Source organism: Dermochelys coriacea, chromosome 25, assembly GCF_009764565.3.
Source record: "Dermochelys coriacea isolate rDerCor1 chromosome 25, rDerCor1.pri.v4, whole genome shotgun sequence".
NCBI classification, from domain to species: Eukaryota; Metazoa; Chordata; order Testudines; family Dermochelyidae; genus Dermochelys; species Dermochelys coriacea.
This window is the reverse complement of record NC_050092.1, coordinates 4,989,548-5,012,620: the sequence shown is the minus strand read 5'-3', so window position 1 is coordinate 5,012,620 and position 23,073 is coordinate 4,989,548. Positions and strand designations below refer to the sequence as shown.

Below are 23,073 nucleotides of genomic sequence, written 5' to 3'. Positions count from 1 at the left end.
AACTCATCTAGAGTTTGTTTAAATTCCTTGGTGTTAAAAACGTTGCTAACACATGGAGGTATGTAAGTGGTTGGCAGATAAACAGCACTGCTGAAGCATTCAGTCTTTAAGGACGGCCAAGAGAATAGTGTTGGTAATAGATTAAACCAAGGCATCCTATCGTAAGATCCGTGAATGGGCTGCATGGGTGGGAACAGTAATACCGTTATTCATTTGCTTCGCTGGTGCCTCTTATTTTGAAAGTTGGTTCTCTTTCAGTAGTTTAGCAGCTGGTAGTAGTTTGTACTCACCTGCTGTCTGGAAGTAATTTCCCTTTATGATTCCATTATCTCGGAGGGAGGCATTCCAAACATCCCCATGGAGCAGACACTTGAGTTGACTCAATTTTGGAAGTTTGCTCTTTTGTTTTGTAGCCACTGAAAGAAGAGGCAAGTGAGGAAAAGATGGATGACGCTTTAACCACTCTATTTCCTGGCCAAAAAAGGAGGATCTCTCACCTTGCCAAGCAAGGAAACGTAAGTGTAAACCTCATTAACGAGAATACAATTTGGAGAAAGTGTTAATGAGATTTATTTCCCATCATATGACCACAATGTACTAGGAAACAACACAGGCTGTAGGTGAAACAACCAAAACATAGGGAAGTTGACGGTGATATATTTGCAGTGGAACCCAGTTACACGGAAGCCCTTTCTTTTCCCCACTGAATAACTTCACTCTGAAATACAGTTTGACTTCCAGTAAAGTTAATGGCAAAACTCCCATTGGCCTTCAGCAAAAACAGGTACCAGCCCTGTAACTGGAATTGCTTTCTGCAAGTTCTGATGCACTGACACAGTCTAGGATTTTCATGTTCCATCGGTATAAATGTAGCTTCATTACCCTGGGTATTTAAGAAAGCTTATTAAGTTTGTCTTGCGAAAGCAAAAAGGTTAACATAGCACATTTGCCTGAGTTTGAAGCACTGCAAATCTGAGGGGTTGTTTTCCTTGTTTGTATTTTCTCCATTTTAACCAGCTGAGTGTCTCGTTTTTCATCTTTTTTTCTACTCATCTGAATTTAAAGTATCTTCAGAAAACAAGAAAATAGGCCACCATCATTTTCTTTCATTCAGGTTTTTTTCATTTGTTTGCCATAGTTTTTCCCTCCAGCTGCTGAAGACAGATTTTTCAGTTTTATATTGCAGCAGAAGAAGAATGAAGGTTTAAGCATTGATCTAACCAGGATTTCCAAAATGAATTGTTCTTCCTTTTCACACAGTCTGGAAAAGGGTGTTTTTAACCTTTTAAGCCCGGAGGTCAGTGCAGTGCATTTTAGTTAATTACATATCTTCAGCCAGTTCATTTGTTTGATAAGGTTCTTTTTTATAAACTAATGAGATAAGAGATTGAAGTAAATGAGTTGGAAATTCATTAACTCAAATGTTCATTGTAAATATGTACACGTTAAGCATTTATGTATCTTTAGATAAATTTTCCTAATGCAGCTTCTGACCCCAAAGCACTTTTCAAAACCGTGAGGTAGCCATAGTGCAGTCACTGTCCAGGCAAACAGCAGTCTTGGTGTGCTCAGCAACGATTTGCACCCAGACTTGGAAATCAGAACCTGATCTATAAAGAGAATGTTGCCTAGGAGGTGGTATTATGCCTCTTGCTTTCATGTCATGCCATAGGATCCTTAACTTCTTCCGTTATTGTCAGAAAACATTTACTGTGTGTATGCATGCAGAGTTAGATTCGTGATATTGCTACATGCATCCAAATAGTATGGTATGCATTGTGTTCCTTGCCACTTACCTTTCAAGAACTTAAGTAGGAACAGAAGAAAAAGGTGGTGTCTCTTAGTTGAGTTTTTGAGTGAAGGGACTGGTGAGTAGGTAGAAAGCCATTCACATCCAGTTCAGTAGTAATCTAAAGTTATCGTCTATTCTCTGTTTACTCTGACACCAGTTTCCAGTAGACACTAATTTGCTCTCTAGTTTGCAGTCTCGGCAAAAAGGCCAGGTACTTAATGGGTTGTAGAGACTGCCCTCCCCTCTGAAACACTAGAAGTGGACACCAAGAGTCAGGTTTGAGGTGCATCGACTGGGAAATGAGGGGAAGTTTGCACTGCTACTCCCTCTTTGGTATTTATTCTCTTGCTAGAAGGTTTCAGTCTTCGCTGCTGTCCATTCTGGCACCTTTCCTGCATACTGAATTCCCACATCAAAGAAAATGCATATATAGCTTTGTTGCAAGAGTATTGTTTTTCAGAGGGGTTCTGTTCCTATGTGTGAACAGACTGCTGAATTCTAGTTGTTCTGTTCTGATGCTGTAAACTCAAGTGAATTAGGTTTTTAAACAAACTAAAACTGAAGGGAGCTGCCTGTAATGATAACTATTCTGGAAGACTAGCATGACCTCCACTTCCATCAGCTGGCACACGGAAACCTTTATAAACAAAATAAGCCTATGTACACACTACAGCTTAGGTCGGTATAATTTATGTTGCTCAGGGGTGTAAATAACTCACCCTTCTGAGCAATGTAAATTACAACGATCTAAGTGCCAGCATGGACAGCACTGTGTCGGTGGGAGAATCTCTCCTGCTGACATAGCCACCGCCGTTCGTGGGGGCTGGAACAATTATGTCGACAGAAGAGCTCTGTCCTGTTGGCTTAGAGCGTCCGCACTAGCAGCGCTACAGCGATGCAGCTGCATTGGTGTAAGCTCCATAGAGTAGCCATAGTCTAAATCCAGGGACCTAGAGTTGTAAAAGAGCCTCTGCCCTTTTCTACTCTGAATGAAGGCCAGGGGTCTGGACTTCAGCAAGCAAACCGGTAGATTTTAGAATCTTTTCTCTCTGTACAGGCAGATGTCCCGAACAAACCAGTAATCCGGCCGTACCGCCCACCAACTGCCCAGGAGGTCTGTTACCGGAGGATTCAGCTGGCACAGCAGCAGGCAGCCCAACTGGCTGTGGCAGTCCAAAGGGCCTCTCTTGCCTTGCCAGGAGAGAGGAAAAGGATTGCTCATGTGCCAAATGTAGCTCTTTCCACAGCAGCAAAGCAGAGTAAGTCACGCTAGCTCCAGTAACCGCTGTCCTTTCACTTTCTCCCATTAAAGTGACACTGTCTCCTTAAGAATGTTTGAATGATGATAAAAGCTCCAGGTGTTTTGCAGCGAGAATACAGGAAAACAGAAATGTTCCTCCATTTGAGGTAGCATTAGCCAAGTTCAAATCTTTGTGTGCTGGGCCAGAAGTCAGGGATGTTGTGATTTTTCCCCCCCCCCCTTCTTTCCCCTCTCCTCCAAACTGAAAAATCCCATATAACATGGTTCAAAAAAGAAGTTCATGGAGGCTAGGTCCATCAATGGCTATTGACCGCGATGGGCAGGGATGGTTCACTAGCCTCTGTTTGAACAGACTGCTGTAATTTACATTGCTCAGCCTCTGTTTGCCAGAAGCTGGGAATGAGCAACAGGAGATGGATCACTTGATGATTACCTGTTCTGTTCATTCCCTCTAGGGCACCTGAAATTGGCCACTGTGGGAAGACAGGATACTGGGCTAGATGGACCTTTGGTCTGATCCGCTCTGGCTGTTCTTATGTTCATTGTTTGTTTTCTGAAAAGTAAGAAACTCTAGGAAGCGCACAAAAGTTTTATGAAATGAAACACAAAATGCATGCTACATAATCCATGTCATAAGTATATTTATTGCCATTGTCTTAGCAAAACAAGAATGCCGTTGTCAAATTTCCTTTCCCTTGACTAGTTAGACCTAACGCACTTTTGTATCTGCTCTGAGATATAGATACATTTTTACCAAGTTGTTTGCTTTTTCAATATCTAACATATTACAAAGTTCAGGAGAATTTGAATATTCTAAAAGCATGCTGGACTCATGCTAAGTTGGCTCGATAGGGGTGCAGGTCTTCTAAAAATTGACACAATTCTGAATGCAGCTGGTCCTGTCTTCTGTGACTTTACTTCCTCAGTTTTCCATCATTTTAATACAATGACCTGTGGCACTACTGCCTTCACAAACATAGTTACGGGGTAGAAATCTGGATTTTCAGTTTTAAATGCTGGAAGAGAAAGAATGAACTTATGTTCCACCAGCCATGATTTGGCGACTTCTCCTGTTCAGGGGTTCATAGAATCATAGAATATCGGGGTTGGAAGGGACCTCAGGAGGTCATCTAGTCCAACCCCCTGCTCAAAGCAGGACCAATCCCCAACTAAATCATCCCAGCCAGGGCTTTGTCAAGCCTACCTTAAAAACTTCTAAGGAAGGAGATTTCACCACCTCCCTAGGTAACGCATTCCAGTGTTTCACCACCCTCCTAGTGAAAAAGTTTTTCCTAATATCCAACCTAAACCTCCCCCACTGCAACTTGAGACCATTACTACTTGTTCTGTCATCTGGTACTACTGAGAACAGTCTAGATCCATCCTTTTTGGAACCCCCTTTCAGGTAGTTGAAAGCAGCTATCAAATCCCCCCTCATTCTTCTCTTCCGCAGACTAAACAATCCAGTTCCCTCAGCCTCTCCTCATAAATCATGTGTTCCAGTCCCCTAATCATTTTTTTTTTTTGCCCTCCGCTGGACGTTTTCCAATTTTTCCACAGTCGCCTTGTAGTGTGGGGCCCAAAACTGGACACCGTACTCCAGATGAGGCCACACCAATGTTGAATAGAGGGGAATGATCACATTCCTCGATCTGCTGGCAATGCCCCTGCTTATACATCCCAAAATGCCATTGGCCTTCTTGGCAACAAGGGCACACTGTTAACTCATATCAGCTTCTCGTCCATTGTAACCCCTAGGTTCTTTTTTGCAGAACTGCTGCCTAGCCATTCGGTCCCTAGTCTGTAGCGGTGCATGGGATTCTTCCATCCTAAGTGCAGGACTCTGCACTTGTCTTTTGTTGAACCTCATCAGATTTCTTTTGGCCCAATCCTCTAATTTGTCTAGGGCCCTCTGTATCCTATCCCTACCCTCCAGCGTATCTACCTCTCCTCCCAGTTTAGTGTAATCTGCAAACTTGCTGAGAGTGCAATCCACACCATCCTCCAGATCATTAATGAAGATATTGAACAAAACCAGCCCGAGGACTGACCCTGGGGGCACTCCACTTGATACCGGCTGCCAGCTAGACATGGAGCCATTGATCACTACCCGTTGAGCCCGACAATCTAGCCAGCTTTCTATTCACCTTATAGTCCATTCATCCAGCCCATACTTCTTTGACTTGTGGGCAAGAATACTGTGGGAGACGTGTCAAAAGCTTTGCTAAAGTCAAGGAACACCACATCCACTGCTTTCCCCTCATCCACAGAGCCAGTTATTTTGTCATAGAAGGCAATTAGATTAGTCAGGCATGACTTGCCCTTGGTAAATCCATACTTATTGTTCCTGATCACTTTCTTCTCCTCTAAGTGCTTCAGTGGTTCAACCTATAACCTTTGTATTTGAGATCAGTAATATTGGCAAAATAATGAAAAGGTTCTGTAACTTCTCTGAATGGCTTTTTGATTTTATTTCTACAAGCCAAATTTTCACTGAGGCTCTGACAGTGGTATCATCTGCCTGTAGTCTCCCAAGTCCCCCTGAAATGTCTACTTTTTAAAATGTATTGCCTTTCTGTTGGGTCCCTCGTCTGCATAAAATGTTGTTTGTTGTTAAGTTTTCATGCTCGCTGGAAATGTCAACATACTAGTTCTAATTGCATGCTAGTGTATAGAGTTCCACTAGACAGGGCATCTGTCAGTGTGACTCTTTATATAGCTAGTTAGCAAACCAAACTTTCAAACAATTCATAACTCCACCTACTACCTTCTCTTCAACATTCAGTGACCGTTGAATCCTCCCGCTAGATGCTCTTCTCTCTCCAGTCACAAATGACTTTGTCCATTCCGTGTTCATATAAATACTTCAGAATGACACAAGTTCAAAAAGTAGAAAAATCTGGGTTGACTTTTTTTCTGGGTAAAAGCTTTCACAGCACTATAAGCATTACTTTCCTATCCTGGGTATTGTCAGTACTACAGATACCCTTAGCCCATGCTGACGGCAAAGAAGGTCTGGAGATTATAATCTAGAATCCTCTATTTATGATTTTTTGGATGAGAAAAGATGTTTTAAAAATTATTGGGTTGTTTCTTGGAAACAAACTCTGACATCTGTATTTCCTTCTGCTTACAAAATCGACCCTGCCATGTGTGAAAAGAGAGCCAGCCACTTCTCCATGTGTAGTGTGAAAGCAACGTCCTCTAACAGAATTTTAAAGGGATAAAAATTGCCCCAATATATTAGTGACAAGACGCTCTTCTTGCAGATGTGTTTTAGAAAGGCTCTTTTGGGGGAAGAGGATCTACAAAACAATCTTCTTAGTCCACTAAGGATATGAATAAACTTTGGGTTAAGAGGGATGTTGGCATATATTTTTTTTTCAAGACTCAAGTCACTGCACAAATGAGACATAAGATGAAATATATTCAGCTGAACATTGCTAACTATATTTAAGGAAATACAGAAGGTGAAGTTCTGGCCCCACTGAAGTAAATGGGAGTTTTGCCATTGATTTCAGTGGGGGCAGGGATTTCACCCCTAGTGTGTTCACCCTTTTGCTTTTCTGTTATCATAATATTGACTCATCCTGAGGTGGTTTCTGCTACCTAGCTTTCATGTTGCAGATGTCAGGGTATTCTGTCTCCTTCCTCTCCTGCATTTGTGGCATCACTGAGATCTTTTTGTAATGATTTTTCTGGTATCTGAGTGTCCATGGTAGTGACTGAGTCCTTAGCTTAGCCTCTCTGAGCCCTTCCCTCTTGCTGAATCATAGAAGGCATTATTTCAGGAGGGGGACAGGTACTTCCAACAGCAACCAAGAACTCTTCTGGTCAAGTGATGAATGAGTCCACCTGAGACTCTTCAGAACACCTTCTGATGCTCTTAGGGCATATTCACTGTGATATTCTTAACTGCTCTTCCCGCACCATTTGAGGACATCACATTCATGCATTCCTTATTCAATAAAAGTGACTATTTTATCCCATCAGGTAGTGTGGAAGAAGAAAAACCCAAGAGCATTTAAACAGATCACAATGAATAGGAGTGTGGCAGGATTTAACTTCTGCTGGTGCTCTTTGCATTGGAACCAAGATGTCTGTAATTCTGACACTCAAGTCAAAGACTAACTGTGTAGCACATTGCAGCAGAAACTTCTACTGTCATCACTACATGGGTTGGACACATCACATAATTTAACAGACCCACTGAGTTGTTTCTCCATTGACGTGGCAGATAAACACAAGGAATTAAGCTTGCTATCATTCCTGAATCCCAATGTGCAGTGCAGTCCTTGAGCTCTGTGTGCCCAGTCTGACCAGTGAAAATGTGGATGGAATTTGTCTAAAATAGTATTTTCTGTACCTTGTAGTTGCTGTGGGTGTTAAGAAAACCATTCCAGTCAGCAGCGTTACAGCCCCCAATGGCTCTGAGGCACCTGCTCTTACCCTGAAGGCCCGTACGCTAACTGGCATGACGTCTAAGACCACTACTACTGCTTTACAGAAAAGAATAGCACATGCTCCCAGTCTACAGGTAAAACAAACTCTTGGCATATCAAACCCATTTCCATCGTATGTTTTTTCCCTTCATTCCACACTGGTTTGATTGTATGTAATTGTGTGCTGCAGCAGGCTCCTGGAGCAGTGAGATTCAGCTAGCTGCTGCCATGTTCTAGTGGAATTTCCCACTCTTATTGTATTTGCCCTACCTAGGATTACGTAACTGTAACATTTAGTGGGGCTGCAACGTAATAAGCATAGAAGTACTTTAGCAAATGCTTCTCTGATCATTTGACTCAGAGTGACATTGAGGGCAGAAATGGTTTATGACCTAAAAATAACCCTTTGAAAGCCACCTGGATGTATCTGCAACTGAATTCTAATGTTTAAATATACTGTAAGCTTATACCAATTCTGATCTCTCATCTTGTGGCTGTACCCTGTTTGTATTGTCTGGGTAGATTTGTAGTGTCTGGGGCACGTACCTTGTCATCCTGTGTGTTTGAAAAGTGCCCCTCTGTTGCTGGGTGAAAAGGGGGCATTTCCATCTTGGTTAGCTCACTTTGAGTGAGGTCTACACAGAAAAGCTTTAGTGTTTTTTTTGTTTTTGTTTTTTTTACATAAGGTGTGGATTTAAACTGGTCTGGTTAGACCAGTATAGCCCTCGCTGTGGACACTCTTTTTCCAGAATAAAAGTGGCTTTTTTCAGTTTAGCTCAGGCTGTGTCGACACTGCCACTTTCAGCGCTAACATTTTAGACATTCAGGGGTGTGAAAAAACACATCCCTGAGCAGCTAAAGTTTTAGTGCTGAAAAGCGCCAGTATAGACAGTGCTTTATCACCGGGGCTCTTCGTTCAGGGTGGTTATTTTTTTTATCGCTGGTAGAGCTCTCCCCTGGCGTTAAAGCGTAACTCCACTGCCCATGTCACAGTGCTGTGTAGACATACCCTCAGACTCTTCCCAAGTGACATAAAGTAAATTGGGAAAAGGCATGTTGAATGAGTGTCCACACACGAAGTTATACCTGTATAACTACATCCGTTGAAAGTTGCACCTTAGGTTATGTTGGAAAAACTTTCCTATGTAGATAAGGCTGTCACTTAACTAGCAATATGAGTGATTTTCAGTGGTGTTAACTTCATTGAACAAACATGACTGACAGAAGCACCCTTTCTGCCTGTCAAGACAGGGCCAATGGCATTACATAAAACAAACTTTCCTCCTCATTTCAGAGTAGCAGCCGTGTTAGTCTGTATTCGCAAAAAGAGAAGGAGTACTTGTGGCACCTTAGAGACTAACAAATTTATTTGAGCATAAGCTTTCGTGAGCTACAGCTGTAGCTCACGAAAGCTTATGCTTAAATAAATTTTAGTCTCTAAGGTGCCACAAGTACTCCTTTTCTTTTTCCTCCTCATTGGAGCAATTGTTGCTCAGGTCCCTTTCAGCCCCCCCTAAGTCTCTCCTGGTGCACCTCAGTCTTAACTTGGAGCATGTGGGCTATTATGTTCCTGGGTTTATGTTGGGTGTCTTTGTGATGTGGGCATACAGTTTGTAGGAAGAGACTAAAAGCATATCATTTGTGATATACTCTGGCATTTAGAGTGTGTCTACACAGCAGTCATTAGGTGTGATTGCAGCACATGTAGGCATACCCAAGCTAGCTTTGATCTAGCTAGCTCGAACAACAATAGCAAGGAAGCCATGGCAGCACAGACTAGCTGCTCGCAGGATCCTGGGCGGGGTTGTACCCAGGCAGCTAGGCTGTGCCTCTACTCATGCTGCTGTGGCTTTTCTGCTATTGTTGTTCAAGATAACTAGCTCACAACTGGTTTGGGTACGTCTGCCGGTGCTTCAGACACACCTCTGACTGCAGTGCAGACAGACCTTCTTAGGAAAACGGCAGTGGTTGGTTGTATCATAGTCAAATACAAAGAATATTTTTAGTCCGTATTCCAAGACAAAAATCGTTGGGGCAGAGAAAGTGCATATCAGTTACTTCAGGGTAAAAGTCCTTTCAAGCACTTTGTAGTTGGCACACACAAAAATGTACAAAGTCAGGAAATTCAGTAGCGTAATTAAACTTACGAGAACCCCAAATTGCGAGTATGGAAATTCAGTTAGGTTGCCAAACTATCTTAACTCAGCCCCTTAGCGTGTTGCCAGCCTCCCATTTTCCCTTCTTTGCAGGTGGAGTATCGGAAATGTGCACCACAGACCATTGGTTTTATGTTTGGTTTCATACAGTCATGTCTCCGATACGAAGTGTGATGCTTTGTCACCACACTAACGTTGACTCTTTTAATGTAAGTGCTACAATTTTAATGGTCTGGGAAGCTTTTCTATGTAGACATACTAGCTTTGTGTCGAATGCCACTGAAGCTACTTGGCTGCCTTGTGGAATCTTAAGGCCTGATTCCACGTGGCTGTAACAAAACACCCTAAAAATGTCAATTCCTCTTTATAATAAAAATTCCGTGGGGGAGCTGAGCAGTTGCAAATGTTATTTTTGCGAATGCAAATGACACACATTGTACCGGGGTTTAAGAAGGTTTTCAGAAAGGAAGTCACAGCACTATTAATAACACCTGGGAAACATGAAATACCCAAAGCAATTTGTTTCTCAAGCCCTGCACAACCTTTCATTCCTTTCTTTTTCTCTTTAGAGTGCTAGCTTAAAGAGGCCTGTTATTCCCACTGAGTTTGGTGCCAAAGTCCCAACCAACATTCGCCAAAGGTATCTCAATCTCTTCATTGACGAGTGCCTGAAGTTCTGCTCTTCCTCACGGGAAGCGTTTGACAAGGTCTGTGTCGGCATTCGCTTTTAAGTATGAAGTTTGGAGTGGGGGATTTTTTTTCTGTTTGTCATGATCATTTTGGGTTTTGTTTTCTAGCTGTGCTCCAGCCAATGCTACTTATTCAGGAGTGAAGTAGGTGAAAAATACATGTGATCCTTAGAAAAATGGCAAAGATTACAATTCCAATGGAATTTCACCTTGCTCCCCACTGGGAGGTCCATGCATGGTCCCAGGGAAATCTCTTCCAGGTTCCTGAACGAGACTTTGAAACAACCAGAGTTAGACTCTAGAAAATCCTTTCCAAGTTTTATCCTGAACCCAGAGTATGCTGGTAAAGGCCTTCTGGAGATTGTTAGTCTATACAGATGTGCAGATGGTGCAGACATGATCTGTAAAGCTCATAATTCATGTTACCTCACTATTGAGTCTCGGTGCCTTGATTTTAAGGAGCCTCACAGTAACCTGCTAACGTATCATTAGTATTTCCTGAGGCAGAGTTTAGAGAATCATGTGCTTTACTTTCAGAAACCCTGACCACTGAGGTCAGTTGGGTAAATTCAAAATAACATATGCCACACATGTCTGGTGCAAAACAAACTGTGAGGATTTTTCTTGTGACATCTCCCCTTTCCCACTCCCAGTAGGATATGTTCCTATTGCAACCAGGGGATGGTTCTGAGGGTGAATGGGTTCTTATCAGCGATTCTGGATAATCTCCCTTTTTGCCTGCTTCAGAACTCTGTGCTTTCATGTTGCTGCAGGAGGACTAGTGAGCAATTTTTACTAAGACAGCGTCCAGGGCTGCCCTGTGAATCTAGCTGTCAATGTCTAGAGTTCAAATGCATCCCCTCCATGACCTGCTGTTAACACTGTTACCCCACAAGTAGGAGGACCCAAGACTGTTTCTGAACTAGTGTCTCTTGTCTTGTATCTTGGCACGTTGCTTCTGAAACCCTTTGTTGGTGCCGGTTGTATGGACAATCACTGTATTATCACAAGAGGGCGCTGTGTTCAAGAAGAATCACACTCTCTCACACAACTAAAATCGAACGTGATAAAGGAGCAGGTGGTAACAAACTACATTATTTGCAGGCTCTGTCAGAGGAGAAGGTGGCTTATGAACGCAGTACCAGCCGGAACATCTACCTGAATGTGGCAGTGAACACGTTAAAGAAGCTAAGAAGTCTAGTGCCCAATTCCCCGCCTTGTGTAAACAGTACGTACTGCACTGTGGATTTTCAAATGCAAAACCATGATGGGATTAGAGACAGCAGAGTGAAACACATTGAAAAGACAGAGCCATTTCTCAGATGCATTAGGCTTGAAAGGCAAGCAACTCGAGTCAGCTTTATAGCCTTGCAAGCTTTAATAGACCTCCTCAAGAGGAAAATCCTGCAATGCTTTGTTGGCTGTCTATACCTAAATGGAGATAATGCCACAAGGATGGGTTTTTTTTTTAGCACAAGTTTCTTAAAACGAAAAATCTTGCTAATGGAGTAACTTTCACATGGTGCCTTCAAAGTGAGAGACTTGTCCATTGCCGCAGAAATCTGTTACACACATTAAGCTTCAAGAGAGAAAAGAAGAGGGTTAAGACATTTCATTATTGGCTCTCGAGAGGGTACATTAAACAATCAATTTGTGCTGTTCTTGAGAAAAAAATTTCTGATCTCAGCCCCCTCCCTTCACTTCTCTTCTCTTCCCCCCTCCAGCCCCCCCACTCCTTTCACAGCCATTAGTCAATCAGGCTGAACTTCGGGAGGCTGTCCTTTTGGAGAGCTGCCAGTTAATGATTAGTAAAAAGCACCTGTGAACCATTATCTAATGTGTTGCACATATTCCCAAGCAATGAGGTTCTTTTTTAAGATGGGTGAAAGATTCAGGACTTGTCTACACTACAGGGGAAATTTGATCTAAGCTACGCAATTTGAGTTGCGTGAATAGCGTAACTCAAATCGACGTCATTTAGATCTACTTACCGCGGGGTCCACACTACGCAAAGTTGACAGGAGACGTTCTCCTATCGACTCCCCCTACTCTTCTCAGTCTGGTGGAGTACGGGAGTCGACAGGAGAGTGATCTCTGGTCAATCTATCGATCACTGCCCGTGGATCCCTGGGTAAGTGTAGACAAGCCCTCAGTGTGGAAGTCTGGTCAGCAGGGACTTGGTGTTAGAGCTGCAAGCTGTGGCGTGGGATGTGTCTTGGGCCCCTTGATGGGGCTTGGCGATGCCGTTTGTCAGTAAAGGAGGTGCGGGGTGTCTTTGGCAGAAATGTTGCAGAGATGAATTCTTCCCCTCCTCCCTGCTCGGGAACTTTTTTTTCGCTTTCCTAGCTACACAGCTGCTGTAGTGGGTTCTCTTCTCCGCATTGCCCACTTTTACTCACTACTTGTTTCCACCAAATGGGAATGCTGTGCAGCAGAAGAGGGCATGGTTCCCATGGCTGAAATAAAGCCTGCAGCGTGGCTGCAATGTCCCCGGAATGCGAACAAGAATGTGCTCTCCTATCACACAGGATTGAGTGGTGTAGAGCAGCGAGCATGCGGCTGCTGGGATTATACTATAGAATTGTACAGACATCCTGGCTGCCCCTGACAAAACCACAGTAGGCTGACAGTATAGGCAGCAGTTTTCCTGTGACAGATTCCCCAACCAACAGGCCGGCCCTGAAAGCACCAAACAAATTCTAGCTCCTGAAGTAGAGAGAAATTCCAAGAGAGTAAATCGAACCATCCTTTTTCCAGCTACCCAGCCTGTCTGTACCCAAGCTTCCCACTGTGTGTTGTGCCCCAAACCCCTGGAATAAAGATTCTACTGTTGAAAGGTGGCAGCTGTGGATTTGATCCTTTATTCCTGTTTCTCTTCTCCCCTCTCACGGCAGAGATCAGTAACAGGAAGGTGGTGTCCCACGAAGCTGTGCTAGGAGGGAAACTTGCAGCTAAGACGAGCTTTACGCTAAACCAGTCAGGGAACTTGCGGGCGGAGGACTTGACAGGTAAGTCCCTTTTTCTCTAGCTCCATATCTTGCAAGTCAGAGGTGTGAGTATCATAGAGCTGGAATAGGGGAGGGCGGCATCTTGCAGATCCATGAGGCAACGTGATCATCATCGGGTCAACGCTTTGCATGTTATCACTTACTGAACGATGCAAAACCTATACTGGGTGCTGAAGTCTATATAAGAGCTGCAAGCTCATTCACTCCAGTGGCATGTTTGGCATCCACCCCTGGCCCTTGAGGAAAAAGGAGTTGACCTCTGGCTGATGTGCACTCAAGCTGCCCTCCCTCTTCTGGGCCCTACCTTTTGAGGTGAGTTCATTGATGCTGCCCATATGGCTTTGATGTCACATTAACAGGTGGTCAGAAATCTCGTCTGATGTGTTTGGATTTGCAGATGTCTTTTGGATGCTCCATATCACTGACTTGCCATTTTCAGCACTGGGGGTTGCTTTTGCCTTCCTGCCCCCTGCAAAGAAGGTGTGCTTTGCGTGTGGTTATTTTGGGTCCGTCACTGTAAGGGGAGATTGTCTGTGTTCAGTGTTCATATGTCTCCGTATGTTCTGTAGGGACTCTTTCAAATGGTTTGCCAACATTGTACTAAAAGATTCAATTGTATGCAAAGGATTGTGCCACCGGCATTATTATTGTTGGGTCGAATCGACTGTGCACAGAGATGTGCAGTAGACAGGCTGTTGGGGAGATCAGAGAAGAGCCACAAAAGCTACTAAGGGGCTGGAGGGATTGACATATGAGGAAAGCTTAAATGGATCTGTGTAGCTCAGGTAAGCAACCGAGTGTCCTTGTTGCCAACAAGGCTAACGGCATATGGGGCTGCATTAGTAGGAGCATTGCCAGCACATTGAGGGATGTGATTATTCCCCTCTATTCGGCACTGGTGAGGCCACATCTGGAGTATTGTGTCCAGTTTTGGGCCCCCAATTACAGAAGGGATATGGACAAATTGGAGAGAGTCCAGCAGAGGGCAACGAAAATGATCAGGGGGCTGGGGCACATGACTTATTAGGAGAGGCTGAGGGAACTGGGGTTATTTAGTCTGCAGAAGAGAAGAGTGAGGGGAGATTTGATAGGAGCTTTCAACTACCTGAAGAGGGGTCCAAAGAGGATGGAGCTTGGCTGTTCTCAGTGGTGGCAGATGACAGAATGAGGACCAATGATCTCAAGTTGCAGTGGGGGAGGTCTAGGTTGGCTATTAGGAAAAACTGTTTCACTAGGAAGGTGGTGAAGCACTGGAATGGCTTACCTAGGGAGGTGGTAGAATCTCCATCCATAGAGGTTTTTAAGGTCAGGCTTGACAAAGCCCTGGCTGGGATGATTTAGTTGGTGTTGGTCCTGCTTTGAGCAGGGGGTTGGACTAGATGACCTCCTGAGGTCTCTTCCAACCATAATCTTCTATGAACATCAAAAGGAAACCCACGTGTCTTCAAGTATTTGAAGAGTATGAACACAAAGCATAGAGGGGAGTTACTGAGTGTGGTATAAGGAGTTATAACTAGGCATAATGGAATGAAATTAACAAAAAGAAAACCTAAGCTGAATATAAGGGAAAAAATCCTCAGAGCAAGATCTTACATGGCTGTGGGTAGTCTCCCAAGGGATGTGGTAGAAGGCATGTTGCTTGGCACACTTAACCATATAATGATGAAAACATTTTAAAGATTGAAATAATGTATCAAGCTCCCAAGTGAACACTGTAGCCCAGGGATGGGCAAACTTTTTGGCCTGAGGTCCACATCGGGGTTCCAAAACTGTATGGAGGGCCGGGTAGGGAAGACTGTGCCTGCCCAAACGCTAACCCTATCCACCCCCTCCCACTTCCCACCCCCTGACTGCCCCCCTCAGAACCCCCGACCCATCCAAACCCCCTACTTCTTGTCCCCTGACTGCCCCCTCCTGGAACCCCTCTCCAGAGCCCCTTTCAGAATGCGGCCCTAGCAACATGGGCAGAGGACTCAGGAGGAGCAGGGGCAGCCGGAAAGAAGCGGCAGTTTCCCCTTCAAAGCGCCGCTTCTCTCTGGCCAGCTGCGCAGCTGGCCGGTGCTCCTCCTGAGTCCTCCGCCTGCATTCGCCACGCTCGCGCCACCCGCCTGCTCCCTGAGGCTGCAGGTGAGCCTCCTTTCCTGCTCTCCCCTGGCCCTGCAATGCAGCCCCCTCTTGCGCTGATGGTGCGGTGCGCTGAGGCTGCGGGGGAGGGGGAACAGCATGGGAGGGGCCGGGGGTTAGCCTCCCCAGCCAGGAGCTCAGGGGCCAGGCAGGACGGTCCTGCGGGCCGTAGTTTGCACACCTCTGCTCTAGCCACTGAGATGTTCTGAAGTCTGACCCTTCAGAGGAATTCCATTTTGGAATGCCTTATCAGTTCTAAGCCAACATTTTGAGACATAGGTGCCTAAAATTAGTTGCTGAACAACTCTACAAATCAGGTCATATATGTATGTGCCCAGTATTGCCTTGGAGTCTATTTTCCTTGACTTAGAATTGTTTAAATACTGAACAGAAGATGTAGAAGCAAGTTTGAGACAATGGGACTCTCTGTGTGAGATGTGATGAGCAGCACGGCTGCTGCATAGAAGATGATTGGTATTCCTGCTGCTTCAGTGTTGCGATATCAGCATTTCCTTTGGTACCTAGGAGCTGCTTTATTCAGAAGACTGAAGGAGTATCTCCTGACGGAAGAGCAGTTGAAGGAAAATGGTTACCCAATGCCACATCCAGAGAAAGCCGGCCGTGCTGTTGTTTTCACTGTGGAAGAGAAGAAAACAACTGACTGTAAGCTCCGCTGGCTATTGTGGTCAGCAAGGCTTGTTAGCCAAAGTACCACCTATACGTCCCATGCCGCCTGCAGCCACCCTCTCAGGTGCAGCCTGAGGACACTGCAGATCCCAGCATGTGGTCATTCACTTTCATCAGGATAGAGCTTCGTATGCTGGGACCCAGTGTTTTTGCAGGCTGCCCCTTCATACTGGAGGTGAGGGTGGTTGCAAATGACTATCTTTCTGATGAACCAGAGGTTCCTAAGATTTCATGTCCTCAAGAACTATTTTCACTACAGGGGCCTTTGGCCTCACCACAGCCTCCTATGCCTTGTATGGTGGTTCTAGCTGCTGTCAGTGGCAAGAATCTTTTGGTATCCCTTCCTAAGCCAGCTGACTCACGTGTCCTCAGAGGAAATGGCCAGGATTGCAGTCACTTGTTCTCCACTGCATCATGGAGCATGACTGGGATATAAACCTCAAAAAAAAAAAAAAAAAAATGTTAGCTCCTCAGAGGTTAGCGTATGTAGGTGTCTGATTTGACATCCAGCTTTGGCTGGTGTTCTGTCAATCCTCAGGGCAGCAAAGGTTCTGTGTTTTTGGGAACAAGTATCTAGACCTCAGCATTAGGGTGGAGCACATTGTAATTGAGTTTCCACTTGTCCTTCCTCTCATCCCGCAGGTCCTCTGAACTGCCTATCTACTTCACGCTCTCCAGAAATAGTGACCGTCTCTGGTTGGAATTCAAACTATCCCAGGGCTTTTAGGCCATCCCTGAGGAAGGCAAATGACAAAATTGTTTCACAAAGAGCCTTTCATGGAGCTGCCTAAGGGGTTTCCATGCGGGCATTAAAAACTAAGTTCATATCCAAGGGAATTGAGGGAGACCTACTCTAGGACTGAAGCTCCCATGAACTGCTATGGTGGTTTAATAAACAGCAGGAGATGCCTGATTGGGTCCCCAGTAACACTGCAGCATGATTTAGAATAGTGCCAATTCTGCCACTTGGGGGTGCCACTACACATAATTTTAAAGGCCCTTGAATAAGCAGTGGATCTGATTTTCGGAAAAATGGTGTTCATTCAGAGGAATTAAACTTCCTCTTTTAAACTAAGAGGAGACCAGAGTCCTATAGATTGAGTAAAATGTCAGACCAAAGTGAAAAATATAAATGCATTATCAGAATTTATAAGTGCAAAAAAGGGACTTGAGGTATCTTGTTCAGTGGAGTCAGTCATTTGGTTATGGAGGGATAGCTGGCTAAAGCATGTTAAGTGTTCATCCATTTAACACCTTGCAGCCACTTCTGTACTGTGAATACTGTTGCATCCTGCATTGAAGTTATCTGGCTTTAATGCTATCAGGTACTGCATTTGTTAAATGCTTTATCTTCTGAGCTGACTGATCACCTACCCTCACGTAGTCCAGAGTTCATAGTACCTAGTGTGTCTCTGCAGCTTCTTGCAGGTGTGTTGGGAACTTTGGTTTTGATGCTGTCAGTAACTTAAGCCATTGGAAACATACATCATTATGTTGTTACAACCTATTGAGTGAAAATATAAAGTAAATAAGGACACCAAGGCTGTACAGACCTGTTAGCTAAAATGATATAGTGCTTTTGGGAAAATTGTTCAGACTAGAATGCAAGGAATTGTTGTATTGAGGTTAGAGGTCCTGCTATAAACTTTTTGGTTTTGGAATCTCCCTTGTAGTCTTTTAATAGTGAACAATGCAGAAAGCACAACAGAAAATCACCCAGCACTTTTTTTTGGGGCATTCTTCCTTTCAGGTGATGCACAAAACTGATTTTTTTTTTTAATCACTTGTGGTCATTAACGATCCTATGGTACATTTCTGGAAAGAACAGGGGTAGTATTCCAGGGATTTGGGCCAAGTTCCAAATGGTAAAATTCACCTTGTACTTATCCTAAATACCTTGTGAAGTTCTATTCTGATGTGTTTGTGGTGTGCTGTTAGTGTCATGTTTGACCCCAGAGGGAGCTGCATTTCCCTATGCCTGCAAAGGTGTTACCGCATTTTTAGTAGGAAATGCAACAGTTAAGACTGTTCCAGTTTCCATTCTAAACCTTTTCTCTCCTCTGCAGCCTTTTTAGTTGTTTTTAACATTTTCAAATTCCTCTTGAGCTGAAATTTACAATACTTAGTCTCAGCCCAAGATTAATTTCTTTTTTTATAAGTTTGACCCCCTTTTGACTGATGAGACTAGGGTGGGAGAGAATTCATTTTTCCCTGTATATTCTAATTGGAGACTTTGTGCTTTCAAATACCTGTTACTTAGAAGATTCAAACAAGGCTTGTTTTACAGTTTGCAATGAGGAAAAAATGCAAGCTGAGTTTGAAGAAAATTGGTTCAATATTTATAAAGTTTTAGGAACTTCAGAATCATGATGTTCACATGTGCTGTTAATACCTTTCTCCATCTTTATGCTATGCAGTTTCTAAAGTGGATTGGAGTGTTTGGCACATGCTTTGGTTTTGAGTGCCCATAAATGCTTATGGCCATCTGGACACAGGCCATGGTACTAAAACGACATTTTTCATGTTTACATTTTTTCTTTTTTGTGAAATCAGAGAAATTAAATGCAAAACCTAAACATTAATGCAGCGTTAAGGTTGAAAATTCCAGCATGCAAGATTCAGGAAAATCAGCTAACGTTTCAACTGCAAAGTTGGCTTAGCCCATGTGTTCGTGTGTGTGTGTGTGTGTGTGTGTGTACTATTATATATATCTATATATATATATATATATATATATATATATATATATATATATATATATATATATATATATATATATAAATAAATTTCCCCTAACCCTGTATTTCCATGTTCAGGATATTTCCTAAGTTATTGTGGTTGTATAGCTTTCTCAAAATACGCAGGATGTGTGTGTACTAGGCCAGAACTGAGAGTGCAAAACAATTAACAAACATTAAGCCTCATTAACATCTCTAAGTTGGTACTTAAGTGGCACTATACCCATTTTATAAATGGACAAACTGAGCTCTAGAGACTGAATTTCACAAGGTCACCACCTGAGTCTTTGATGGGGCATATGAATTCTGGCAGCCTCATTCCCAGTTGTCCCTGCTCTAAACACTAGGCTTAGCTGTCTCCTGTTTCTTTTTGACATTGGAAATAGGAACAAGTTTAACTTATTGATTGCCCTGTTTAAACTGGCTGAAATGTAGACTTTCCGGTGAGCTAACTGCCCTTGTTTTAAAGCTTCATGCAGGGTTTGCTGCCGCTGTGGTACTGAATACATGGTCTCCGCATCTGGAAACTGCATTCGCAAAGAGGAGTGTCTCCATCACTGGGGAAGGCTACGCAAGCAGCGAGGTAAAGTCTCTTTGATGAAGGTGTCAGCAAAACATTATCTGTACTTTGCCATTTAACATCTGACCTGTTGTTAAACTTGAATCCAAAAGCCAATTTGTTTTCGTGCTTTGTCATTTTTTTGTTTCCTATGGGTTTCACCAAAGTTGTGCACTGTAGCTGCAAATTGTCAGTATGTAATTTTGCCACTTGGTGGTGCAACACATTACAAAAGAGTGGACTTGACAAAACACAATGTTAGCAGGTGGTGGTGTGATCCATGAAACGTAACGTTGCAGCTGTAGCAAAGATTTAATTTAAAGAAGTACTTCTTCCACTCAGCACTGATAGGGCTTCAGCTAGAGTACTGCATCCAGTTCTGGGCACCACACTTTGGCAAAGATTGGACAAATTGGAGAAAGTCCGGAGGAGACCAAGAACAGTGATTAAAGGTCTAGAAATCATGACCTATGAGGAAAGATTGAAAAAAATTGGGTTTGATTAGTCTGGAGAAGAGAAACCTATGGAGGGACTTGATTAACAGTCTTCAAGTATGTAAAAGGTTGTTATAAAGAGGAGGGTGATGAGTTGTTTCCTTCGCCACCAGTGGGGTTAAATTGCAAGCAAGGAAAGATTTAGTTTGGACATTAGGAAAAATTTCATAACTGTTAGGGTAGTTAAACACCAAGAACAAATTTCCACAAACTCCCTAGGTATTATTGGAGGTTTTTAAGAACCAGTTTGACTAAACATCTGTTTGGAATGGTGTAGATAATACTTAATTCCTACCTCAGTGCAGGGGACCTGGACTAGATGACCTCTCGAGGTCCCTTTTGAATCCTACATTTCTATGATTTTGTATTGCCCTATGGTAATTCTCTCCCCTCCCCCTACCTCCCTAGATCTATATCTTCCTTTATTAAACCCATTGCTCCTTTTAGGATAATGTCTTGTGAGCTTTCAAAATAGGTCAGGCCAACTCTAAAATGATTATAATTTATTGGAGTCAGTGCAAAGGCATGTACTGTACTGGTGGGGGCAGAGCTGACTCGCTCTATCAACAAGCTGATCATATTGTTCATGGGTAATGCCTTTAAGCTAGTTTCCTTTCTAGAGGGCAGGTGAGGGCAGTGTATGGCAGAAGGATGCACTAGCCAGTCTAGAGATAAACTATCTCTAGAAGAGTAACTGTCGGAAGAGAACCGATGGGTGGAAGTAAGAGCTATTAAGAATAATGCTGGTCCCCGATGGATTAATTGTATCTATTGAACTTATTGTTGTTACAGTAGTTTCCTGAGGCCCCAATTGGGGTCCTTGTTTATAAGGCGCTATGTGAACAATACAGAGTAGTGGTCACTGCCCCAAAGAGCACAGTGTTTTCAATTGAATTCTTTCCCAGAGAGAGGCCTTCCTAATTTGAATCTTTGCTGTAGCTTTCAAAATATCCCTTTGCACATAGAGCCTTCATCATTCATACCTCTGTTTCACAAGCCTGTTTTCTAACTAGATCCACAACAAAGCTGGCACCCTCCTGCTGAACTTGGTTCGGACTGACTGGGAGGGGAAGATTTGAACCCTCTAGGTTTGGGGACTTTACTCCTCAATCTTTTCCTTTAACTGCTCTAGAAATTTTAGCAAATGATCCTGAAAGCATTGCATTGTGTCTACACAGCAGCTGGGAGGCCTAATGCCCAGCTCAGGTAGACATGAACACTCTAGTTCGGCTCCAGTAGTGCCTAAAAGTAGCAGCGTGGCCATGGCAGCACCTCGAGGTAGACATCCCAGCACATGCCCAGGGAGTCAGGTGGGATTGTACTTAGGTGGCTACCCTTAACTGCCGCCTGGGCCACTGTGGCCACACCTTTCTTTTTAGGCACTAGCTCAAGCAGATCTAGCATGTGTTTGCCATGTAGATGTATCCTTTAGCTGACAAGGTTCCTTGCTGTCTCTGATATCTGACTCTTGTCTCTTACCATTTCAGTGCCTGGGGGCTGGGAAACACACTACAGCTGCTGTTCAGGAGCTGTGGGTTCACCGGGATGCCAGGTGGCCAAAGTAAGTTGTGCTTTTTTTTCTCTCCATGACCCTGATGATTTGTCGCTTACTGTCTTGTGTATGCTTTCAAAAGACTCACCGGTTTCTTTGGGGAAAGCGATTATGTATTCAATGTACTCAGTTATTAAAAGGTTGGAATGTTCTTTAAAAAATCATGTGGCAAGGGAGGGGTTTGTGCCTGGAATTTGACTAAATGATTCCAGGCAAACCCCCAGGCATGACAACTTCAGGGAGTTCAGAACTGGTCTGCTTTTAGGGTGTGTTAGAGCTATAGTAAAAGGGAGGCTGAGAAGGTTGGTGCACTCGAACTACAAGTACAGTCACTGCTATTACTGATGCTTGGAAACAACTATGTAGCACAAAGCAGCCTAGACAGAACTAGCGTCTCTCACACAGCTTTTCACTTGGCGTTCCCTTCCTCACATGCTTATAAAAGCCACTCTTGTTTTACGGATGGGGAGTATGGGGTTTCAGCCCTCTACAGGGCACCTTCATTACCCTGGCTTGTTCTGTCCTCCTCCATACCAGTGCTCAACACTCCCCCCCCCCCCCCCTCTGGGAAAGTACTGGATGGGAGAGTTCTTTTGGAACCCATAAATGCTGCTCAAATCTTGGGGGCACAGTAACTGAAATTGCTAGCACCTGAAATCCAAGTGGGTAAGAAACCAGCTCAGGAATCGAGCTTTGGTCTCTTGCTCCAGAGAGCAGAGCGTTGCTCCCAAATGCTTAGTTTGTAAAAGGTGCCTCTTTTTCAATGTGCAACTTATAACTGGAATCCTACTCCTGGCATAGGACCAGTCTTGGGAATGAATGACTGTCTAAAGCGAGCACCCCTGTCCCATCAGCTCCTCCCGTTGGGTCTGCTGAGCTGTTTCTCAATCATTTGCTTCACTGGCTTCTCTGTACTCTCTTGTTGCTACATATTTTCTTTCCAGACAAAGAAACATGTTCTAGAACAAAGCAAGAGGGAACACAGAAGGGACTTATCGAGTTTTGTTGGGCCCCAAATTTAATCAACTTCAAAATGTCTGATATGCCCCATGTCTTTTTCTCCCGCCCTGTTTTTGAGGCCCTTGGCTAGCCCTGCAGTAATGATAAAGTAATGACTGGAGAGCTCTGTGCACCCTGTTAACCTGATTCTAGTGCTTGCAAAGGAAAAACAAACAAAAGGCAGCCATAGTTGATGCCAGGAAGTACGAGGGCAGCTGTAAAACTCAAGGTTTTGCAAAACAGAAAAGGCTTCAGGGGTGTGTACTGTACAGAATTATCCTGCCCCGGCCCTCAGGGCACAGACTAAATTTACTAGGCTTTTGTTCTCTCTCATTTTTTATTACTCAAATAGTAGAAAAGAAACAATGTTTTTTAATAACCAGTTATATCTGACAGTGATTTAAGGAAAAATACAGTGGGGGGAAGTCAGAAGACATTGACAAAACGTTATAGAAACGTGACTTCTCTGAAGGCTTCTGTTACTGCTGTTTGAGGCCACCTGAAGCCATAAAACTTCACAGCCTTTCAAGAAATATTCAATCACCCTAGTAGCCTCTTATTCCATGAAGCCT

The 23,073-nt window shown here is 43.7% G+C and overlaps 1 protein-coding gene across 4 annotated transcripts in view; it reads left to right on the top strand.

Moving 5' to 3' along the window:
• The window catches only part of REXO1 (RNA exonuclease 1 homolog), a 71,660-nt gene that overhangs the window by 31,826 nt on the left and 16,761 nt on the right, over positions 1-23,073 (top strand). For 3 of the 4 annotated variants that reach the window (XM_038383813.2, XM_038383815.2, XM_043502433.1), the window contains exons 3-11: positions 414-515; positions 2,850-3,051; positions 7,427-7,590; positions 10,221-10,358; positions 11,445-11,568; positions 13,235-13,348; positions 15,998-16,135; positions 19,367-19,480; positions 21,438-21,511. In XM_038383813.2, coding sequence (XP_038239741.1) covers positions 414-515; positions 2,850-3,051; positions 7,427-7,590; positions 10,221-10,358; positions 11,445-11,568; positions 13,235-13,348; positions 15,998-16,135; positions 19,367-19,480; positions 21,438-21,511 — 1,170 coding nt within the window. The remainder of the gene's footprint in view (positions 1-413; positions 516-2,849; positions 3,052-7,426; positions 7,591-10,220; positions 10,359-11,444; positions 11,569-13,234; positions 13,349-15,997; positions 16,136-19,366; positions 19,481-21,437; positions 21,512-23,073) is intronic. The other variant, XM_038383816.2, reaches the window with a different exon arrangement.